The 24,540-nt window shown below is 40.2% G+C and overlaps 2 protein-coding genes across 2 annotated transcripts in view; both read left to right on the top strand.

The window, feature by feature from the left end:
• The first annotated feature begins 1,173 nt into the window (after positions 1–1,173).
• On the top strand, positions 1,174–3,690 carry LOC115399590 (ubiquitin-conjugating enzyme E2 D4-like). The gene is made up of 7 exons (XM_030107065.1): positions 1,174–1,323; positions 1,887–1,950; positions 2,085–2,116; positions 2,347–2,424; positions 2,506–2,611; positions 3,115–3,208; positions 3,321–3,690. Exons 1-7 carry the CDS (start codon positions 1,300–1,302, stop codon positions 3,364–3,366), a joined length of 444 nt encoding a protein of 147 aa, XP_029962925.1. The 5' UTR covers positions 1,174–1,299; the 3' UTR covers positions 3,367–3,690.
• A 1,853-nt stretch (positions 3,691–5,543) lies between these two features.
• The window catches only part of bicc1a (BicC family RNA binding protein 1a), a 61,778-nt gene continuing 42,781 nt past the window's right edge, over positions 5,544–24,540 (top strand). The window contains exon 1 of the mRNA XM_030105857.1: positions 5,544–6,088. Coding sequence (XP_029961717.1) covers positions 5,896–6,088 — 193 coding nt within the window. The 5' untranslated portion in view covers positions 5,544–5,895. The remainder of the gene's footprint in view (positions 6,089–24,540) is intronic.

Here is a 24,540-nt window from a genome sequence, read left to right as displayed (position 1 = left end):
ATACATTTTTTTAAAAACTCTGCATTAACACAACCTGTGTTCAGAGTGTGCCCTGCCTTCACCTTTAGGAAGCATCCACTTCACAACAAAGATGGATGAAAGTAAGTCCGCTCTGAAAATGTTAACTGTAATATTCTTTTCATCAAACCGGAATTGTAAGCTGAGCTGATGGACTATAGGTTTCAAAGTGTGTTTTAAGAATTATGCATGTTCAATCTTTCTGTTGGAATATTTTATAATCTAAAAAATGTAAACTCAGCAAAATTTCTACATACATTCATGAGGACTCATATTCCAGAGAACTTCTCTCTGTACAGGTACAAGCAAGGCCTGAGGAGAAACTGACTAAATGAGAGGTTGTTAGTGTCACTCAGTCATGGTGTGCAGACTGCATGGCAGCTAAAATGAAGAAGCCGCAAGAAGGCAAGAGAGACAAAGTTGCCAGACTGCATTGCTGAGTGGGCCCTGCCCCGTTTGGAACTTCTATAGTTCTCGAGTGAACAAGATAAATCAAAACCGCTTCTTTTAAAGTGCTGTCAAAACATTTAAGCTGTTGGTCCTCCTTCATTCTTTATTCTTGTTGTTGTTGTTCTTTTTTTTTGGGGGGGGGTAATACACTTCAACTTATGTAGCACAATTTATCTTGATGTATTTGAAAAATGAAACGTGCATGCGGTTTTAGAAGTTGCTTTAATTTATTCTTTTTTATAGTTCAGTGATGAAAATTAAATATTTCAAAATATTTGAATACTTCCCAAGATAATCGATCTTCCTATTCTTGCTTTTCTTTCTTTCTTTCTTTCTGTCTTTCTTTCTTTCTTTCTTTATTCATAACAGACAACATTTCATGAGACAATGTAAAATATTGTTATGGTTATCATCCTTTTTTATGTTATTGCTGTTGCTTTTTTAATAATTTATTATTCATTCTGTTCGTGTAAATTTTCTGATTGCGGGAGAAATAACACATAAGTTTATCTTAAACATTACACTGTACAAATAAAATGATTGAGCAAAATATGAAATTATACTGCAACAAGCACTTTCTTTCTTTCAAAGTATGTTTTCATGCAATCTCTAACAAATGTGTTACTGTCGCCTGAGTGGACTGTCCCTTTAAATAGCTACATCATAAAAACTACAACTCCCACAATGCACCTCTCCAACAGTCGTCGTCGAAACAAAAACGCGGAAACAAAAGAAATAATCGGTTTGTCACAACAAACAGTGAGTGGTTATAAAGTGACAGCTGGAGAAAACGGCACCGCGGCTTCTCCTAACATCCCCGAGAGATTTGGCATGGCTTTGAAAAGAATCCAAAGGGTGAGAAACTCCGCGTTTTTTTTTACACATTTTAATGCACAGAACAGGTTGGAGCGATGCGGAAACGTCGATGTACCATTAGCAAGTCATCTAATAGCATCCGTGCTAACATAAGTGGTCCGATGGCAGTTTAATCTCACGAAAAACGCTGACTTTTCAGTTTATAGTGCATCTCATGCCGCCGGAAAGACGTTTTTTTTTCGGTGTCACTCTCATTAAATTGACTGCGATTCTGACAGACTTTAAACTTTTCGGTCAACTAGCCTTTCTGATGTTTTATTTACGCAGCGTTGATCTTGAATGACGGCAAATAATCCTTTAAACTCAAGAAGGAAACATGGAAATAAGAACATAACAAAATCGTGTTGTGATTTATCTGTAGTAATACTTAGACGCCTTTCAAAAACACTTCAAGTTAAAGCTCAGTTCCACATATGCTATCAGCTAAAATGGCCTGGGCACTATCGGTGAGAAAATGTCGGGCTTATTCTGAATACATTTTATCTTCTTTCAAGCAATGAATCTCTTCTTTGTCTTTCTTTCTCTCTGTCTCTCTGGTGTAGGAATTAAATGATTTTAAGAAGGACCCTCCAGCGTCATGTTCAGCTGGACCTGTTGGAGAGGACAGTGAGTGTTCCACCTGTCCATTTTCTCATGTTCTGTAATCTACCACTTTAATCTGTAACAATGTGCCTTTCAGACTCCGTTTCATCATAGTCCTTCATGATGTTCTCATGTGTTGTTTTGTTGTGTTTCTTTAGTGTTTCATTGGCAAGCAACCATCACAGGGCCGGTGAGTTTTTTCTAGATAAATTTTCTGAATTTTTCTTTTTTCTTTTTTTTTTTAACAAGCTGTTTCTGGATCTATTGACAATAGTGTTTTTGTTGACTTTACGCCCCTTTTTGTTTTGTATTGAGAACACAGAAAGGCACGTTCTGCTCCACTATTGTTCGCTGAAGCCCATAGCTTTACTGAGAAACGTGTTGGAAATGCTCTTCAGCTGTCATTTTCTTGCATTTCAGTCTGACAGCCCATATTCCGGAGGAGTTTTCTTCCTCACAGTTAATTTCCCCACTGACTATCCCTTTAAACCACCAAAGGTAATGTGCTGTTTTTTTATTATTATTTTCTAGATTATATCATTTCAAACACACTTAATCATCTTCTTTCTATTTCCATAGGTTGCCTTCACCACAAAAATCTATCACCCAAATATAAACAGCAATGGCAGTATTTGCCTTGACATCTTAAGATCACAATGGTCTCCTGCACTGACGGTATCAAAAGGTAATGAGCATTTCTGTTCTCACTAAACACTACAGAATAGCGTACGTGTTCGTTCCTGAATTTTTCAAGTTAATCAGGATACAGAGACGACACATTTTCAACAATGGGGTTGTTCTGTTGTACGACACAAAACATGTCAGTGTCTCATTGTCTTGTCAATTCTGGATTCTTCCAAATCACTGATCTCCAGCCTCCAGTTTCGGGAGTGTTTTATCAGTTCTGTCCTTTGCAGCTTGTTTACTTTTTTTTACAGTATTGTGCTTTTTCACATTTTGTGCTCACGAGGTGGAGGAGTGAGTGGGGGGGGGGCGTGGGGTGGCAGACTCATGTAAATCTCTTCAATAAATGTAATCACAAACACACTTTTGATACAAAGAAGCAAAAGTCTAAATTCCCACCTGAGCACATTTTTTTGCTTGCATACAACAGCTGAAAGATGTATAGAAAATCTTTTAACAAAACATCCTTTGGACACTGATTTCCCTTATCTTGTTTCATTCCAGTGTTACTGTCTATTTGCTCCTTGCTTTGTGACCCAAATCCAGACGATCCACTGGTTCCCGACATTGCACATATCTACAAATCAGACAGATCCAAGTAAGTGGGAGAAACGGTAATATGTGTGTTTTTTTTTTTGTTTTTTTTTTTGTTTTTTTTTTAATCAACGGAATGATTTAGTTATTCTCATTCAATTGTCTTTGTCCTTTAGGTACAACAAGATGGCAAAAGAATGGACCGTGAAGTATGCAATGTAAAGGACTAAAGTTTTAGTAACAATGATGCATCCCTGAACACCTCACAACTTGACAGTACTGTTCAACTGCTTTATCTACACTGGTTGTATTGAGGTGTTTGATACATTCGAAGCACTTTCTTTACTCAGACTTTACTTGACTTACATTCTTTCTTTTTTTACTATTCATTTTATTTTTATTTTCCTTTAAAGTGGCATCATTGTTCTTATCATTTTGTAATAAAATTGGATGTGATGACTTGGAATGATTGCATATTCTCTTTTGAGGGATTGCTATTGTACAGGGCTATTCTGACAAATTTTGCATTAAAAGAGTTACACAAAGTTAACTGTATGGTGTTTCTTGGCGGCAAACTGAAGGAAACTGAAAATCTCTGCCTGGCTTGCTGTAAAACGTGAAGTTCACCTCTTCTGTCACTCAGCTATCACACCAGCCTATCATCCAAATGGCCACCAGGTGGCAGCCTTTACTTTTCTGCTGATCAGCCCTATTTGATGAGGCGAGTTCAAGCTCGTGTAACATATGTTTGTTTTAGATTTAACTGGGCCCCCCCTGGCTAAATGGTTACTAATGTACGTGGTGGATATTTTAATATCTTGCTATAGCAATGGCATGAGTATAAAGAGCAATATTGTGTAGTTTGAGATGAACCCTCCCATTATCAGACCTACAGGCTGCAGGATATTCACTGGAAAAGAGAGCGATATGAATATTAGAGCTACTGCTGGCAGCTTTGGGGCTTATGGTAATGCAATGTGTCTATATTCTTTTTATCAGTCAACATCTTTAATTGCAGCTATTTTTAAGACCTGATTCATTGGAAGTCTCAGTTTAAAACGGCTGACATTCCCTTTTCATGCTATACCCTGTGGTTTAAAAGATTTGTCTCAGGCTGAAATGATTTCTTTTATGTACAGTTATATTATACACAGTGCTTTAATAAATCAGTGAAGTTTCAGCACTGCAGTCCATTTGTCACGTGAAATGCCATTCTGTTCCAATACAAACTTTATTTTATGACACAAAAATACATTTCAAACACTTGTAAATGATTCAGCAATGCTGTTTGTTTAGTACTTGTTTTTTTTAACCATATAACAGTTTTAGTTCAGAAGATTAGCACCAAGAGGATGCATTAATAATTCAACCTTAACTGATGATTGTCAATGCAAGAGAAAACTGTTTTTGAACATAAATGTACTTGTTAAGGCTATAGTGGTTAATGCTGTCCCTTCATAGGAGAACAGGTCTGATGTGGTGGAAGTTGGGGGAATTTATTTCAATTCTCTGGGTAGTCCGGTCGAATTCCCACCGTCCAAAAACATGCATGTGATGTAAATTGGTGACTATAATCCCCATGTGAGTGACCTTTTCGAGTTTGTACTCTGCCCTCACCCTTATAGTGGGCTTGGATCAGCTCCAGTGACCCTTGACCTTAGGATGGATGGATGGACAATGGCACTGATAATAAAACATTCCTCATACAGCAAAATTAAGTTTCTGGACTGTCAAAAGAAATAATTTGCATTGACTAGCATAAAACCAACTTTATACTACAAAAAACAGGTACATTTACCAAGGAAACCAAAATTAGATGAAGAAAAGTATAACTGAGTATAATTGAGCATTAAAATGATCCATGAGTTACAGTCTCCCTCCAGTTTTTCTTAAAAACACCACATTTACTATTTTCAACGTCAGCACAGAAAACGTGGCATACAATTTTGGGATTGGATCCTATTTTCGGCTTTACTTGAGAGAGGCTCACTCCACATTTGTTTTGGTTTCTCTTTCCTGAATTGCTTCCTTCTGGGCACTTTCAGGACGTGTAGCGTTTCCTGGATAAACCAATGAACCAGTTGCACGGGGCGTTTAGCAACTCCTTTAAGAACTACTTAAACTTTTACTGCAGCTTTACATTGATCACTGATGATATCGTTGCGCCCCATGAGAGCCATGATTATGTTGGCAGCAGCAAGGAACACAATAAATGCGCATTGAATTCTGTAGTATTTTCCCAAACAGTAAAAAAAAAAAGAAAAAAAGAAAAGTTTGTCTTCAGGAACCTAGAGGGAGGTGGATAGGGGAAAAAAAAAGAAAAAAAGTTTCTGGGAGGAGTTCTGGCTTTTTTTTTTCTTTTTTTTTTTTTGCATGATGACACGTGAAACTTTCCCGAGTAGGTGGTTGGTATGTTTTGTGCGCGCTGCTCGGCCGCTCCGTTAACTCGGCGGACGACCTATAGCGAGCGGACCACGGCTGCCTATTTTTAGAAGTCTGCCAAATGGGGGGAATCCGAGGGGCTTGAAGAAAGTTGCAGAGGAGGAAAAAAAAAAAAGGTTTGGACCGCGCTGCGATGAGCTCGCACAACGCCGCGAAGTGACGGGGGAATAAAGTCAAGAAGTTGAACAGAAGTCCTTGCTTCATCTCAGCCTGACTTCGAGGTGTGAAAAAAAAAAAAAATTAAGAAAGAAATAAACAACAACAACAATAACAACGCAGTGGCCACCGGAGAAGTTTGCGTGCAGCGCCATGGCTGCCCAGTGCGACACTTTAAGCGGATACTTGCAGCAGTCGGACCAGGGCTCCAACAGCGAGCGCAGCACCGACTCTCCTCTCCCGGGATCAGAGGAGGATCTGAGCGGCCCCCACCCGCTGCCCGACCCGGAGTGGACCGAGGAGAGGTTTCGGGTGGACCGCAAAAAGCTGGAAGTCATGTTATTAGGTAAAGAAACTGTTCCAATTTTGAAATGTTTCTTTGTAAAGAGGTGGGGGAAAAAAACTTCCACTTGCTCTCACCTAAGTCTTTGTTCGTTCAAGTGGCGTGAAATTGCGTAAAACTTCCATCGATTACCAAATTTTAATGCTCCACGCGAGTGTCGGTCATGAAAGTCGAGCGTGCGTCATGCGTGATCGGAACCAATCAAATAAAGCAATTAAATCGAGTCAGACGGTTTTCAATTAGTGTCACTTCTTTCCTAACGGAGGAACAAACTCCCTGACAGCATTACTGCCGCCTTATGAAGCCTGGTCGAGTCTACAAGTCAGACTTAACGTTAAACAGAAGGTGGAAGAAGTGAAGGAAATGCCTGTTAATTATCAATTATCTGTCCATTACTGCTGTGTAAGGTGAGGCAGTAACACGAATCGACCACAAGCTGTCGCTGCGCAAACTCCTTTGGGCGCATTTTGTTTGTGGAGTAAATTGAAATTGACCTGAACTTGCAATTTGCTGAGTTCTCAGCAAAACCAGTCTGAGCAGAAGAGGAGGGGGAAAAAAAGAAACCAGCATTGGCTGACTTTTGAGGATAGAAAAGAATAAATGAGCTAAAAGTTGGTATACAAAACAGGCCTTGCATAAAAATACAGTAGTAACAGGTGATACTAGTTTACTTTAATCCATTCATCCTGTAAAAAGTTATACACCGTGTGTATGTTGAATGTGTGTTATTTGCCCTCTGATGATGTGAAAGTGACACTGAACAGTTAAAGCAGCCGTGACAGAGCTGTAATAAGATCCCCAGCCAGTCTCTGTTGAGAGGTCCCTAGAAACTCCAAAGGTTGATGTCATTTATCACTGATTTTTAAAACTCAACAGTGTGCAGTGTTATATAAGTGGGCTGGACTCTTTATCGTTTTGACAGACTGGAAGTTGGATTTGACAGTCAGCCAATGTGGGCTTTAAGGGGAGAATGATATATCATAATCATGTTGAAATAAAAACAAGAATAATATTAGGTATTATGATATATGATGCTGATGAGCTGAGCGCTGCGTTGTTGCTGAGATCTGTTTCGAGTTGGACTCCTCTGTGACTGGGAAAGTTGTTGATCCTAGAATTTATTCTTCATCTCCAACACGCTGACTTGAGCGCACGCACGCTTGCAGCTCCCCTCCACTGTGTCCCGGTTGTTTCCTCGCTGCTCGATGCATTCCTCAAAGCTCCATGTCATCCCGAACTCTTCCTGGAAAACAACTTAACCAGAGGCCGGCCCCGAATCCCAGTGTCCCGGACATACCATACGCCACGTCACGCAGTGTGTCCAAACCTGTCTTGTTTGTGTGACTGTGTGTGTGTGTTTATACACATAATATACACAGTTTGGTGGGTCTTTGCCGTCCTCTGCCAGCGCCTTGTTTCCAGTTGCTGCTTCATGACGCGGTGGCTCACGGCGCTCGTGTTGTTGATGCTGCAGCTGGATGCGGCGGCTGCGTTTCATCGTCTCCTCGTGCGTCTGCTCAGTTGTAGGTTTGGGTCTAAATCCCACACTATCTCAACTGTGAAACTACTTTAACCTTTGACCTCTTCGCCTCAGGAGGACTCCGGGATGTCTGGTTCCTGTGAATCAGCCTCGGTTATCTGTCAGATGTTGCACAGCGCGAGCATCTGTTGTGTTTTCACAGAGTATATATTAGATTCTAGCTAGTCACACTAGATTTGGCTTAACTTGACCGGATCCGATATTCTCATCATGGTTTGGGGTTGTAGGTGTAAAGTCCCATCCTAATACATGGCTCTTTCAGTCTGATCCAGTGTGCTCAGTTTTCTAACATCTGGCCGTGTTTTGATTGGATAGGCTCAAGTTTTTGATGTGGTACATCATGTTCAAGTCCAGAATTTGGACGATAGTGAAATGTTTTATGAGATCTCCAGTATATTTTTGCCCAGTGTTTTATTGTCTGTGACCATATCTCTGGCTCGTCTTTCCCGGAAAAAGAGGTATTTGCTTGACCCTTTAGGTCACGGGGACATGCCAAATAATGCTGTGATCTCTTCCTAAACAACAGTAGCTGCAGTTTGCCTGCCAGATTCACAGAGTATGGATGTACTTGTTAGCATTTTTGGGGCTGCAGTAATGATACGTTGATAAAATTACAGCTTGTATTGCAGCAGCTGGTATGTTTTTCATTAACTCGAAAACACTTAATGCCTCTTTGCATTAAGGGAAAAACATGCATTCACAGCATAATCTGATATGGATTTTTATGTTGGTGGTTAATCTTCGAGAAAACTGCTCTGAGGTTTAGATCCGGTTGTTCGTCATCCACTTGCTTGTTGTAAGAGCAGTGACATTTGTAGCGTTTATGTGTAGACTGAATTGTGTGGTTTCAGTAGGAATTATATATAATCATCCAGTCATTTCATTTGTTGTGTGGCTCTGGAGGTGATTCCAGCTGACAGAACATGTTTGGAGTCTGCCTTAACGGGTGACAATCCATGCATCCCCAGGGAGAATATGCAAACTCTGCTTACAAAAAGAAGCATAGACCCCTCAACTACTTCTTTGGAGTAGCCGTATTCTAATGTCCCTTCTTTCTGGCACTATTTGCCTCAGGAGAAAATGAAAATAATTACCTGCTTAGCAGTTGCAAACTGGCAGGGATATGGGCTCTGGCTTTACATCAATGAATAGTATAAAGTGACAAGACTTTACCCTGACAGCTATCTGAGTTTACTGTTGTAGTCTTGGCAGCCCAGAATAGAGATCTGGAGTTAATGGCTTGGAGACCTGAACAGAGACGTGAAAGCTTGAAAGATCGTTTCGTGCACAACAGAGCGTGTAAAACAACTTTTATTCCTTTTTTTTTTGTTGCATTCATTATAAAGGTAAAAGACTGGGATCAAGTGTGGGAAAGGGGTGACATTCTCTGTCCCTGATCGTCCTAATGTGGTGTGTCTACATGTACAGCACTGTTTTTCCTCTGGGGGTTTGGAGGCATGTTTGTATTGGTTAATTAAATAAGCTCTGGTGGTGGGTTTTAATGCACTGACTGGCAGAGATGAGCTCAGCGGTGTCTCTCACTGAACGCTGGAGCTGCAGGACTGGTGTGTGTGTGTGTGTGTGTATGTGTGTGCTCACATCTTAACTGCATGTTTGCAGAGTAACTGCAAGAGCAGCCTACAATTAGGCTAAGTGAATCATTTTCCTCCTTAGACTAATTTGTTTTCTTGCTCCTTAACCACACACCATTATTGGTTAGCTTTGTATTAGAATGGAAAAACTGTTGCACTTGGAGATATATTTTCTCAGGTATTTTTCAAAATGGGCTGGCTACGTTGTTGAACAGATTAGTGCTGAATAATGTTCTTCACAAAGTGACACTTGGCAATCTTTAAAGCATTAAGCTGAAAAAATGTACAGTGTGTTATTGTCTGTTTTCTGTCTTTTGAATTAAATTAACTCAGAATTATATTAACAAAATTAAAGTGAAATCACAGCAACATGGTCCTAGTCCCTTGTAGATGGTTAATCTACTATAGAATTAATATATTGTTTTTAAGGGTGTGTGTTATTAATACACATTTGTAAAATTACTTTTCAAGAAGATCAGTGTAAAATTGAGTTGTTTCAGCCTTGAAGTGCACAATATGTTTTGTCAGCTTTTCCCAAAGCTAAAAATATTTTTTTTCCAAATTTGACCAAAGCCATTTTTTTTTTTAATTTGTGAAAAACTGTAGGTGTAATTATATATTGTTTAATGTTTCCAAATGCCATCCTTTAAAATGTGACTGAACTGTTTGAAAACAAAACATGAACCATGAAGCCATACAGTATGTATAAAAACATCAGGGCAACGTTTAGGTGAAAAAAATGTCCATGCTCACCACTACTCTGCAAAATGTGCAGGATATAACAATATTTTGATGTCAGTTGAGGCTAAAAGGAAATCATTTTCAAAAACAAACATTTCTGTGTTTTTGTGCAAGTGCTCTTGACTTGTCTTTGTACCCGTATTAATGAAGGGAGTACGAGTGCGGGCCTCATCCTCCTCTTCCTCCTGGGTGCTGAGTAAGGCTCACAGACAGGAAGTGAGTGTCTTGTGGGGAATGTGCTGCAGGCTCTCTCTTTCTCGCATTTTCCCCCCTTTATTGCTCCCTCTTGAGTATTCAAACACTGCTCTGTTGTTCCAGCTTCCATCAGATCCACGGTGGAGTCGCTGGACTTTCCCCCCGTCTTTATTTGATGCTACAACACAATCCTCACGTTGACCCCTTTTATCCTAACAAAACCCGGACAAACGTTTACTGAAAACACCCAAGACATCAAAACAGGCTGCAGACCTGAGCGATTCATCATAAGTTATCAAAAATAATCATCTCAGATTGTATCTTTATATTCTGGTATCTTAAGAATGTAGCACCCCAATAAAAGATGGAGAATTTGTGCAGACTGCCTTTTGGACAAAGTGTTTATAGAGCGGAAAACAAATGCAAGGCCCAAGACTTCGGGAGTAAATCCCTCCACCCCACCGATGACGTTCTCATCTGTCATTTGGAAATACTGTGATCTTCAGACCAGATTTTTTTAATAGATTTTATGCAAGGAATCTGCATGTTATAGCTGTATTTGTGCCAGAGCACAAACACTTTCCATCCATGAGTAAATGATAGAAATGCATCTGCATCGAATAAGTTCCACCCCATTTATTTTGCAGCAAAGCTCAATCTGACTGCAGTGTGATTTTAAGAGTTGCTAAGATTAAATAGAGGGTGAGTTGGATTAAAAATACATTTTCAGCCTCACAGCCAATACTTTAACCACTTGAATGTTTATGAACACTATTTATCACGTGTCCATTTTCCTAGAAAATGTAAACACTCATTCAGCACATTATAAAAAGGTATTATAAACTGTCCTTTATATAAATGATCATGTTGGGTTCTACCATGTTGTGTAGTGAGGCTCAGCCTACATGCTCTACCTTGGTGAAGGTTTTGCCTTTTGTGGTGGCATACCCTGCAGGGTTACTGTCAGTGTTGGCCTGAGTGTACAGTAGTTTGCTTCACAAGCAGCAGCTGCTGCTGTGTTCCTGTGCAGGTTAATGTGTCGGTGCTCGAGTTGAAAGCAATTGTGCTTTTGTTGTTGTTGTTGTTGTTGTTTTTACACAGCTCACATGCTACCTCGCTTTCATCCTCTAAATGGAAGACTAAGATAGTCTAAGATAAAGACTGCTGGTCTCTGAATTTCCCAATACGGCTTGGTGAACGACAAATATTTCAGAATTTACATGCATTCTTTGTGAATGCTGTGATTTATAAATAATGAACCTTCTTCTCACTTATTTCCTTGCTTGCTTGCTTGCTTGTTTTTTTTTTTTTTGTTTAACCATCACAGAAGCACTAATCTCTTTCAAACAATATTAGTAAAGACATCTCAATATAGACTGATAAATATAGTAATATTTAGCTTTACTGTGCAGCCAAAAGGGAAGGGCTGGGCACCATTTGAAGGAGACCCTCGTTCATAGGATTTATTCGTGCGATTGTATAACCTTCGTTTGAGGATATGGTAGTAGTAAAGCGTTTATTAAAACTTGCCTCACATCATTTAGTTTATGATTTAAGTGATTGAACTCTTTTGAGCTGCTGGTTTTGGTCCTCACAGGGCTTTTCCCATTGGCCCCTCACCACTCTGAGTCTCCCTCGCCTACTTTTCCCCTTTTTTCTTTTCTCGCAGGTTTTACCGAAACATGCTGATACAATTAAACAATTCTATTCAACTTTGCTTGCACGTCGAATTCCTTCTTTTTGGGCATGATGAAGCTTTCAGGAGCTGTAATATAATGGAGCTTCAGTCGGCGGAAAAACCTGTAATTCATTACTCAAGAAAATAGAAGCGGGAGTCTTATTTCAGCAGTGCGAGTGGAGCTGAAGCGCCGTGACCCATTTCTACGCTGCTGAAACTGTAAATGGGCTGAAATGAATACCTGTTTTTCTATGTCTCTCAAGCTTCTTTTTTTCTTCAACCCTTTTCAAAGTGCAGATTTACATTCTGTCTGGTTTGCGGTTGCTATTTTAGAAATGTTTCTTGTGGGAGTCGGGGTGGGGGGGGGAGCACCCTCCGATTCGCCCTGCACGCGTGCGCAGTGGCCACATCCACACAAATGGGGGGGGGGGGGGGGGGGGGGACATGCACACACGCCAGCACATGCACGCCGCCCAGCCCTTAACCACTCCCCCAAGAGCTCCCAGTGTTTATGTATGGAGAACCTCGGGTTTCGATTTGTTGTTCTCGCTCCTCATTCAACATCCAGTACAATCTGCCTTTTCTCCACTTCCCTTGATTGGAGAAAAAACGTTTTTATGAGGGCACTGAGGAGTTTAGCCTGGCCATTGCCAGAAACGTCACCCCAAGGATTAAAGAGAATATTCAGAAACCGAGGAAAAGGAAATTGTTTTTTCCCTTAGTCCAGTGGCATTAATTTCATAGAAAATAATATGCAAACTGATGAATGTTTGTCCTCACAGCTCATCTGTTTTATTCCGATTCAATAAATCAGCACAGATAACTGAAAGATTGAGTAATGAAGTGCGATTTCCAGGAATTTCTATTACGAAATTCCTGCTCAGATCTCCAAAAGAAAGATGCATTACCTTGTAGCAGAAAATGAATTTGAGTTGTCAGGTTGATTTCTCAACACTACAATGTAATGTTTATCGTTAAGCTTGCAGCCTGTCAGCTGAGACTGACTCCCTTCGCTCCGTGGGGGATCCAGCACAGTAGATACCAGGCACCAGGAATGCACAGCATTGTGTAATCACTTGGCAGCATCCGCACCAGAGAGATGGAGGAGGAGACGTTAACCCAAACATTGTTGGATGTCTTATTTCCTGAACAAGATGACCCTATGTAGCTGAAGCTTTCTGGGAATGTGACGCAATAACAGTCGCATCTGAAAAACAGTTTTAGTCACCGGGTACGTATAATCACAACTCGCAGTCTATTTATTCTCCTTCCGACTTTGTGACCCCGGGGTCAGCGAGTCCAGTCTGCCTGGCAGGATTTCATCCTTGGCGGACAGTAACATCTGGCGCTCGGTGGATTTATTTGATAGCACGGTTACTTGGCAACCCTGCGGGAATTTAAAGGAGACACGGAGAGCGTGGCGAGTGACTTCAGCGTGGCACAGAAATGGTGACAGGTGTCCAGCTTGGTGGGAAATGTTGATTTTTTTTATGATCGAGGGAAAAAAAATTGAAATGACTTCAAAGAAATACAAAACCAACAAGTAACATTTGGTTGCTGGCTTTCTTTCAGCCAGTTGTACACACACTGTATTTCTTACATGAGCTGTTAATCACCTTAGTTTTTCCAAGTATCATTTCACAGTACAGTTTTCAAAGTAAACAGGCCTCAAACAGGTAATCCTGACAAGATTTCCAAATGAAATCAATCATTCTAAAAACTGTCCACGAGTGGGATAATGTGGGACTGTTTTTTCAACTTTCTTGGGAAATTTTGTATAATTGAAGGAATGATTAGTTGTCATTGTTTCCACATCTGCGCAACACCGATGGCTGAAATGAAAGAAGGCTTGTCTTTGAATGCCATTTCAGCTGTACTTGTCAGAGCAACTCTGAACTCTAGATAACTACATCAATAGATATTTGGGGGAAAAAGAGAGAAATTCATTACAGGATTTAATAATAACAAGGTTAAACTTTTTGAAAAAGACAGACTTGCTTCAGCTAAAAATTGTTTGGGATGTTTGAGAACTGAAAAGGCTGAATCAGTGTCACTCTAAATCTGACCAGCTTGAAAAAAGAAGCATATCTTTCCTTCAGAAACTCCCAAAACTTGCCAGCTTTTCTTTCTCTTGCCTCCTCATCCCTCCTCACCCCGTCGCAGTCGTGGTAGTGCCAGCTGTTTTCACTCCTCAGCTCAGTGCTCGACACTGCCTGTGACCGGCCCGCCCTCTTACCTTCACTTTGACCAGTCTCAGTCCTCAAGCTTCAACCACGAAAGCAACCAGTCCTGGGCAACCAGAAACTTGTGCAAAGTCCCATTTGCTGAGAACTGGTGTAAAAACATAGAAAAGAATCCCTGGTGGAACAGTTTGTTTTGATAGTGTTATGACTGAGAGACGGTTTGAAAACAAGATAATTTGCCGTCGTGCCGCTGATGACCAGTCGTTTATACACGTGCATGAGGAGCACATTGTTACTGAAAGACCTGTGTGTCACTGGATCCATTAAAGCAACTGCAGCATCATAAAAGAGAATACTAAGAAGAAGCCTATCTCTTGGATTGAATAAAATCTGATACTTGTTAAACCTTTGTGCAAACCTAATTAACTGCAGATGTGTTGTATTGGATTGCATAAGAGTACCTGATGAGAATAAATTTATAAAAAGTTAAGAATTATATTTGACTTTTTTTCCACTGTAAAGTATCAACTAACAACTTTTCCTTTTTTTCATGTGCAAGATTGTCTTGTTAAAGCATGTGCTGTTTCCCTGACAGCGTTAATGTGAAGGTTCACATAAAGCTGCATCTTTGTGTTGTTCCTTCATCCTGACTTGGTGATTTTTTGGCTTCTTTGCCTCAGAGAAACCTGTCGGTGTGCTTAAGGTGTTGCGTTCTTTTGTTTTGATGCCAGCTTGTGTAAAATAAGCCGGAGCTGTTTCACACTGAGACTGAAATCTACTGGCTTCAGTTTGTTTTCATTCAGATCTCGGCTGCACTGCTGCGAGGCGATCTACTCACAGAAAACTCTTTCATTTGAGAGTTGATTGATCATCATCAAAACAACCTGGCTAAATGCCATTGATTGCGCTTTTTATCTTTCTGGACGGTTTTTGGATTTCGATTGGTGTGTGAGTGGATGTGCAGAAGGAATAGCAGTGTGTGAAGTGTGCAGATCTGCTTTAGGGCAGCGGGATGAAGGCTGGTGTTCAGCCACCGTGACCGACTCTCAGCCAGTGGTTTCAGGAGTATTCTATCGACCTTCCAGCAAATACATTAAATCCTAACATATAACGTTCCCACAATGTGAGTTCACAAAAAAATAAATGTTTTCTCTGCTGAGAGTCAAACTTGCATTTTTTTAACTTAGATTAGTCATTGTTATTAGTTGCACTTGATATTCAGTTTTAAGTGAGAGAAGTGAGGTGCATCGGCCAAAAATAACTTTCTACATGTTGCAAAGCCTTGCATTGAATTCCTCAATCCATCACAGTAAAATATACTGATGTTACTTTCACTGGAAGAGTGGCTGTAATGTACTGGAAACAAGTATGCAGGTTTTGGCCGTGAGTCAAATGAGTTGCAATGTTTTGGCCAGATAGAAGCAAAAAAGCAAACTCAAAACCTTCAGCATTACTAATCTGAAGCTTTTATATATCTTCAAGTGATTTTAAAAGTGTCTTGTCTCGTATCAAGTGGAGATGGATTTGAGAATTCTTTCTAGGCTTTTTGTGAGTCTATCTACTTAAAGCTCGTGTCAGGAGTTTCCGTTCGTTTCCAACGTATGTATCATTTTTCAACAGAGCTTAAATGTGTCAGTCTGGTTCGATACTACAATATAATATTAGCATAAAGCAATATAAAAATTTATTTATAAGCCCCGCCTTCGTCTCATAGACCCCCATGTTATCCGAAAAAGCGCCGGTCAGCGTCAGCCAATAGATTTCGAGCTTCCGCATTCTCGTGTTGTCAATCAAAGTGTGCACGCAGCGTCGCACCCAGAGAGCACGGCCGCTCGCCCAGCAGAGGTGAGTTAGCTCCACAGAAGCCGCCGCGCTTACCTCGGATATATCCACTGTCTGCTGAACATCCACCGTAAACAGCTAAACATGGAGGATGCTGTAGGACTCGGAGGCTCTCATTTTCACCCGACGGATAATAGCGTGCACAATTAAGGGGGCGTGGCTTGGTTGCTCATGAAAGCAGAGGGAGGGCGGAACCTGAGTCGTTGGATTAAAAAAAAAACCTCTCTCTTTCAAAACTCCGAACAAGAGCTTTAAGGTATGGTCAAGAAGTTTGGATAATGATCAAAATAATAACATTCATGAGTTTTTCTTGGCCGTATAGCAAAAAAAAAAAAAAAAAAAAATCATTTAAACATCACCTTTCATGTCAGGATGGAAGCTTAGGAAAAAAATAGACTAATGCAAAGTAGAGCCTCACTTCTTCACATTGAGAAGAACCAGCAGATGTGGTTTTTGCATCTGGCCAGAATCCCTCCCTGTTGCCTTTCTTTGGAGATGTGCCAGGAACATGCAACTGGACGAATCTTCCTGAAGCTGGCAACAACTTGGAGTACTGCAGGATGAGCTGGAGGACGTTCTGAGGGATGTCTGAGTTTGTGCGCTCGCCATGTTGCCACCTCAACCTCACGACGTTTAGCCCACGAGATGCCACAGTCGCAAAAATCTGACCGGCACATAAAATTGCTCATCACTTCAAATATACCGCCCAGTCTTGTTTAAACTTGTGACGGACGGATGTGGCTTTAATCCTAATGTCATGCGTAGGAGTGGTTATTATTTTCAAAGGTTTTGTGGAAAACAAGTTTGAAACTTGTCCTCCATGTCAAGAGACAGAGTGCAGTCACCTGGAGAGGGGCAAGCGGGAGTTGACAGAGACGACATAGTTGCCAGGCCAAAAAAAAAAAAAAAAAAACTGGAACAAAGAGTGTAGAAGTAGTTTTTTAGTTCATACCGATTCCGACTGGGAATATTTTCCTTCTGGTGACGATGGGTGTTGAGTGAAAGGTAGCAGTAACTGTGTGTGTGTGCACGGCAGCAGAGCCTTTGTGCACAGTGACACTCCACATCAAACAGCACTTGCAGAAAATGCTTACTTGAGGCCAGAGTGGAAGAAATCAGGCAAGAACGTCCACAACTGGATTCTTGGAGGTAAAAGAAAGAGGCCGCTGGGTGGTCAGAGAAGGTCAGTCAGTAGTGGTGCGGATGTTTTGGTTTGGAAAGTACACCTCAAGTGGGTCAGCCACTTCCATGAGACTGCTGGATATGTTGGAGACACCTCATAAACACTAAATCCACTGATTTAATACCTTTATTTTTGGCTGATTTCTGGAGCAGATCCAAGCTGGGTGAACCTTCGACCGGTCGCAAATCCATTGCAGGGCAAACAGCCGAATAATCACACATTTAAATTCACACATAGTCGATCAAGCGTGACGTTCATGAGGTTGTCCCTAAGGCTGCACTCTTGCAGTGCATCAGAAATACATGTTGTCACTAGAACTAGGTGTTGGTGTTTTGTCATGGTAGTTTTTTTTTAGATTCTCTCGGTCTTTCTTTGTTGAAAGAGCTGGGAATCTATGCACGCCTTGTTGGAACTGATGTAACAAAACTGCTATGAAAACATGGTGTTCTCTTACTAGGTTCATAAAATTCTTTTTGTAAAAGTCTTTGGTGCCAGTTGTTTTCCTCTCAGCCTGGAGAGGAGAGGTCCATAAGGCTACCTTCCACATTAATCACTTCATTAAACGATGTGAACAGACAGTGATTTCACACCAGATCAGATCTGTTATGTGTTTCTGAAATCATGTCCAGTGGAAAAAGACATCGTTTCATATTTTAAAGCTTATGTAGACGAGGGTTTCGTTTGCTAAATATCTGCCAGCCCTAAGGCCCTGAGCTTTAGCTGGTGCTTGTTCAGCCTTTTTCTTTTTCTCCACTTCATAAAATACTTTTTGGGGCCTCGATCGATAAGTCTTCCAAAACGCAAGAAACAGGTGAATAAACAGCCCTCATCATTCAGCATGTCATGAATGATTTATATCGCGTGTTCACAATAATGGAATCATGACTGGTATCTGCTGTGACGTCTCTGCCTTCTTTCTGTTGGAAAAGTTGTTGTAACTTGGCTTTAGGTCAACATGTGCTGACGCTCAAGCGCTCTGTTAAATCTGGGTAGTCCGAAACTATCTCATGGTGAAAATATTAACGGTAAAAATGTCTTTTGACTTGTTTTATTAGGGCCCATGTCCCTATTGTTTGCTTGATTGTTGTGTGTGGATGAAAGCCAAAACTGCAGAAATCAACACTGTTTACATTCCTGCAGTGTCAAAACAGTGGAATCTCCCAGAAAGTTAGTCTTTCCACAAAATAATGGATACCAGACGACGCTTCATCTGCCTGAATTGAGTCCCGTTTGTGCTCCGCTGTGAGTTTTTCCCAGTTCTTCTCACGCTGTGACAGTGATGAGACTCATCGAATGATAATTAGGTGAAGGAAATTAAAGGGTGTGGATCTAATTAACTTAAAACGTGACGAGTGTCTTCAACATAACAGACGTTTAGTGTTGCATTATTAGCGCCATGACTTTCAAGAATATGCAGCGGAGGAGAAAAACGATCGCGACATTTGATCTCTGCTCGGGGGTTTTGTGTCATTTCTCATCTGTAATGCCTTTACAATCTGCTGTGCTGGATGGGAGGAGTTCTGCATTGTCCTGGTGTAACCTGGGTCCAAAAACACTAAAAAATAAGTGTCTTCAAAACACATCAAAGCTGCTAAGCGCTAAGAAATACACTTTCGAGTGAGCATTTTCAGCTGATGCATGTTAAGGCGGTTCTTTAATTTGAATATTTTTATGAACAGACAAAATAACAGGGTTCTTGGCTATCTGAGTAATGATGCGAGAGGAGTCAAATCCTCAAGGAAGACATGGCAGGGACAAACGCAAAAATGTTTTCCTGGTCCGTTTCTTTGTCTTGTAGCTTTATGATGTTGGCAAATCAAATCGAGACGTTGACATGAAAATGGATAGTTATGGAAAAGAAAAGGGAAGTTGTGACTTTTGTAGTTCCCCGCACTGTAAAAGGTGGGAGGCAGCAGCTGGCTTTCATATTCCAGATGTTGGAGACTGAGAACTGTTACCTTTTTTTTTAAAAAAAAAAAAAAAAAAAGGAATTAAGTGCCATTGCAAGGCAGTGCAGAGTTGTAGATCGGTCAAAATTTCCCAACAGGCTCTAGTAACCCCAACAACAGATTGCAGTATATCCTACGCAGCAGTGCAGACTCATACTGGCTCTGAATTGTGCTTCATCTAAAGAGGAATTTAGCAATTTAAACATTGGAAGCGACTAATTAAAAACCATGAAATCAGCAATCCAAGTTCAGAGAGACTGTTTGAGGAATAAACAAACGCAGATGCTACAGATGGACTCATCTGATCATCGGTTGTTCATACTGCACACTCACCACTTGCCCATGATAGCATTTTTCTTTCCAAAGTGTGAGTTGTTTAGCCACAGTGCTCTGATAATCTCGCCTTTTACGTCTAGCGTTTCTCCACCCTGGCCTTCATGGACGGCCTGCATGCTGTGGTCTTTGTAGATGTGTTCAATTCTCATGAATGGGTCATTATTAGTCATTATTATTCATTATTATCATTATTATCATTATTATTAGTATCGGACACATAGGAGCTGTGTTCATGATAGACGCCGTCTTATACAATCGTGGGTCTAAAAATAATATATCAATACATCAGGAGTGCCAGTGTTTTTCATGGAAGCTTTTAAACCGTGTTGACATAGTCTGCCTTTTTTTTTTTTTTTTTTTGCTTTTCCTCTTTCTTCATATCCAACCCATCTCACTTGTTTTCCCCTACTAACTTCTCAGTGTTCACAATATGAACTTCTCATATAATGTTTATGGTATAGCGTAAGTTTTAACTGGGAGCATTACAACCCCGTGATTTAATGACAGTGTGCTATTTTGACTGATGCCATGCAGACAGGTTTTGCAATAACTTGCATTATTACAAATGGCTCAACAGAGAAACGCCCAGATATGTAGAAAATCAGGCCTTTGTTCTATTTTAACTTTGTCTTGTGACATCTGAGCCAAAGGGATTGGAAATTTAGTAAGACTGTTTAAAGTCATACTCAGACTTTCTATGTTTTAAATATAGATACAGCGATCGTGTTTTTTTGTCAGTGCTGGCATTTAGGCCCCTGTTTGTACAGTGTTCTGATTTTAGAAGTTAATGCAATTGCATGTCTTAGAATTTCACCATTTCTATTAGATGTTCTTTATCGACTGTTGACTGTAACAAATTTTCATTACTGCCACTTAAATGTTCACTGTGTTCAAAACATTGAGGCCACATTGGCAGGTCAGCTGGTCAGCATGTATTTGAAGCAGTGTGTTGGACTGGTTGGAATAAAAAAAAAAAAAAAACAGAACTGATATCTGAAAATCTGCAAAGAATAAAGCTGCAGAATCAACTTAATATTTTATCCAATTGAGCTATCCTGTTAAGAACAATGTTTTTTACTCATTTACTAAAATAGTTAATGATATTATTAAGATTCCTTTCTTTCTGTACTAGATTGGAAAATTCTTTATTATTATTTTTTAAATTCCTGAATCCAGGGGTGTGTAACTCATTTCAGGGCAGGGTACAGTCCAGTTTGATTTTAATTTGGACAAAAATAATGATGAATAATCTGAATCGATAGCAACTCTAAGGTTTTGGCCCAGTTGAGGTTTCAAGGAAATGCAAGTACACCCTGGACAGTTGCACAACTGTAGTCTCTGCAGAACGTAATACGAAGGCAAAGTGCTGATAAGGTCACAGTGTTTCTCTTCTCACAACACAGAATTTAAGCCTCCTCTTTGATATTAATATTTTACAAGCTTAAGCTTGTAAAGATGATCACTGCATCTAACCCTTGCTGGAAGGTTTTGGCCCGTGAGCCATATGTTTAGCACCTCTTGTTAAAGTCATTATGTACAGAAAAAAAAAAAAAAAACAGAATGGTCGTGTCACATAAAATGCTCTAAACTTTCACAACACTAAAGAAGCTAAAATTCCAATCCAGTGTTGTCATTCAGCAAGGTTTCTTTTTCGTATCCTGCTTTATATGTTCGCCTCATAGAAAAACATGGAGGCTCAGTGTTACACTTTGGCGTCAGATCCCAGAGCTGTGCTTGAAGACACCCCGCTGCACCTCGCCTGTCTCTGGAGTTCTCCCACGGCCAGTTCCACACATGTGCCAACAGGATGTTTTGCTCTCAGCACATGGCTCAAGTTTTCGCTCATGTTCCAGATCAGATTCTTTTCAGCTCCCTGTAAACATGTGCCAAAGATGCCGTTACACTGTTTTTTTGTTATTTCTTGTTGTTGTAAGATAAACGGCTGCATGCACTGCATTCCTCGTGCATTTATTTATTTGTTTAAACTGACCTCCTAAATCGTAGCATTAGAAATTAGCAGTATCGGCTGCTTTACCTTTTCAGAAACGTGAGTCAAAGTTTTAATAATTCAGATGTTAAATAACTGTCAGTTAATATGGACTCAATGTTCTATTGCTTGAATTAAATGGTTTGCAGAGAAATCAGCATGTTTATCTTTGTTTGTCCACTTATGCTCTGGAGAATAGAATAATCTGATTTATTTGCAGTTGTGCTTCCTGGATAAGACACCGCACGGCTTCAGTCAGTCTGAAGTTCAATGTGGTTACTCCTCCATATCATCACTGACTTGATGCAAATGTTTTAAATGAAAGTGACCTTTTGGTTGGTTTCAAGTGCCCCTTGTTTAATCTGTCTCATTAAATCATCAGTGGCGGAGATTTCATTTGGATTTACTGGTGTTTTCTGGAGAGCGTAGAGGAAGAGTGCAGTGTGCAGCACCAGATGACCTTTATGAGACAAAGAAGAGAAGAGAGTCTGCTGGATGGAACTGTACTGCTCTTTGTTTATCTTTGCTCTCAGAGGAACCGTTCCGAGCGTCGGAGTCTTGCATAATCGTGGATAATTTCATTTAATCAAGGATCTTGAACCCATTGTCATCCACGTGACGGTGTTTGCTTTTGAGTGAATCCTCTGTTTAAATTCCTGTTTCGAAATGTGTAGTACTTAATGTTCACGGATGCTGCAAAGCATTATAGATCTTAACAATTGTTGTTTTCATCAGCAGAAGCTCCAAATATTTCTCTGTGTAACAGATAAAACAGTCAACGTATACTTGCAAAAAGTTTCCCACAAAAGAAATTTTACATAATATCTATTAGTTATTCAAATATGCATCAGGTTTATCTTGAATGGTTAAGTGAAACCTTGTAATTAGCCCTTGATCAGTATTTACAGCTGGCTGCACACATTTATCTTCGTCATGATGTCTAATTACGCATAACAAGCCAAGTGCATCACTGAAATCCATAAAGCTGTTCTCGATGCAGCTGAGGTGTCTTCATGCATTGATTTAACAGCTTTAATTCCTTTTCTGAGTCACTTTTTGTTCTTTTCTTTTGGATAAAAGAAAAGTTTTGTCAGTGAGTTTTTTTATATTATACTCATTTTTATTTAATATAAATTAGATATATTTCTGTAAGTTTTCCTGTCAGTGAGAACAATGCATGGATGGTGAATGAACACATCATTAATCTTAACACTTATATGAATATTGAAGTTCATACACATCCACAGAAAAACCCCAACAAGAAAACATGCTTTCAAATACTCCAAAAGACTTAATTTAGGTGGTATATATAGTTTGACTGCTTATCACACTGTGTGAAATGGTTTTCTCAAACTTGATTAAACATTGAGCTTGACTGCATGTCATTCCTCTCTGAATCAGAGGAAACCGCCAGGGCAGCTGGGTATATTGCACTTGCTTCATCGTTGCAACATCAACATACGCAAAATGCACAACACGAAAGACTGACTGAACATCAGTAAACTGTTTCAATGCACTGTGCCTTCATGCTCTGCATATTGACGTGTTTTGGATAGTCACGTGAAGCCGTGCAGTACTAGATATTATCTTTCATTTTTCCTTTTTATTAGTCATTGATTTTTTGCTGTACAATTCCACATAAGATTGACATTATGCATTTAAGTGTTCATGTCAAATCATGTAATCATATATTGATCACAACACTTGAAAACATCATTGCACGTTATATTCATATAGTGACAACTGCAGCAAGAATAACAACTTCTGTACAACAATATGCACGCTGGCAATGCTTCTAAGAAATGAACACGGCAAATCAACAGTGCAGCAGTTGTGAAATTTCTGCCACTGTCAGAAGATCACCTCCGGAACTCTGTGGACAGGAGCACAGATTTAGATTTAGAGATATTGCCACAATATCCAAAATGACACAGTGCTGCAGTCACTCTAGGGAGCAGTGCAGTAACGCTGCAAACTGTGGTGACGCCTCTGCAAAAGCCAAACAAATGTGTTTCAGTTTTGTTTACCTACACAGCAGGCACAACTGTTCTGATCTCCGTCCGTCCATCTGTCATTCATCTGGTTTGAACCCCAGAAGCAGCGATGAATCGTGTACCATCAGCTCTCACGATGAGCTGTTTGCACTGCATATATTTCGTCTGGAATTCACTGGCCTGTCAAACTGAAGCAGAGCCTCAGTCTCAGTCACAAACTGTGGCCTGGACCCGTGTGCCTGCCTAAGTACAAACACGTGTTGAAATGCTTGTGATGGAGGCATTATAGCCACGGTGTGTGCTTTGAACCGAAAGTGTGTTTTAAGGTTTTCATTTGCTGTGTTGGTCTGCTGAATAGCTTGAACAATGCTTTTTACATCCAGGTGATCATTGCATGTGTGTACTTCAGGCAGTATTTATTTATTAAGGGAACACATTTTATAGGTTTGAGGAAATCTTACATAAAATTTAAATTAGCTGCCTTTTACAAATCTCAAAGGAAGCAGTGGACGTTGTTATAATAAAGTGAGTTTTCAGTCTTGGGAAACCAGAAAATATCTCATGTGCAATCTTTGGTGAAACTGGCTTTTTTCTCAAAACATTTCTTTACCAATCACCACAATATGTTCTCACTGGTCATGTTCGAGATGATGAAACATGTTCCTAATGCCATTCTTGTCCTTGCACCGCAATTTGCATTCATGAGCGAACTGCACTTTATAACCCTCCGTGATTCTCTGACCCAGATTCATGTCGACAGCAACAGATTCATGTGGACAAGCGCTGGCTGAAATGCATCATTAAACCTTCTCTGTATCCCCAAATGACTGAGAAACAAGAGAATTCCTCTTGGAATCTTGAGATATGCATTTTGCATTAACGGAGCTACCACAGATTGAAGGACTTGCAGATGTGCTGGAGTGACTTCAGGCCTGATTGGCTGTGGTGGTTGGAGTTCTGCTTCAATCCAGCCTTCAGTATCAGCTGAGGGAGTTTCTTGGCATTTTCACCTGCTTGTAAAATTACATCTCTAGCGCTTCATCAGTGCACAGGTGATGGTGATTAAACTGGGATCTGTTTCCAGTCTCCAGGTTGTTGCCTTGTCCTGCCCTTTGTCCTTGTGTGAGTACGACGCATGGCAGCCATCACTAATGACGTCTGTTCTTGTGTGAGAGGATGAACCGATGTGATGGATCATATTAGGGTTGAACCCGAATATCCAAGTATTGAGTCGT

The sequence above is a fragment of the Salarias fasciatus genome, chromosome 13, assembly GCF_902148845.1.
Source record: "Salarias fasciatus chromosome 13, fSalaFa1.1, whole genome shotgun sequence".
Taxonomy (NCBI): Eukaryota; Metazoa; Chordata; class Actinopteri; order Blenniiformes; family Blenniidae; genus Salarias; species Salarias fasciatus.
Note: the sequence above shows the minus strand (reverse complement) of the source record. Positions and strands in the feature narration are given on the sequence as shown.

Bases quoted from the DNA above. Each gene is read 5' to 3' on its own strand.
- LOC115399590 (XM_030107065.1), top strand. From the start codon at position 1,300: ATGGCTTTGAAAAGAATCCAAAGG. The intron at 1,324-1,886 runs GTGAGAAACTCC...TCTCTGGTGTAG, and splicing joins CTTTGAAAAGAATCCAAAGG to GAATTAAATGATTTTAAGAA. The intron at 3,209-3,320 runs GTAAGTGGGAGA...TTTGTCCTTTAG, and splicing joins TACAAATCAGACAGATCCAA to GTACAACAAGATGGCAAAAG.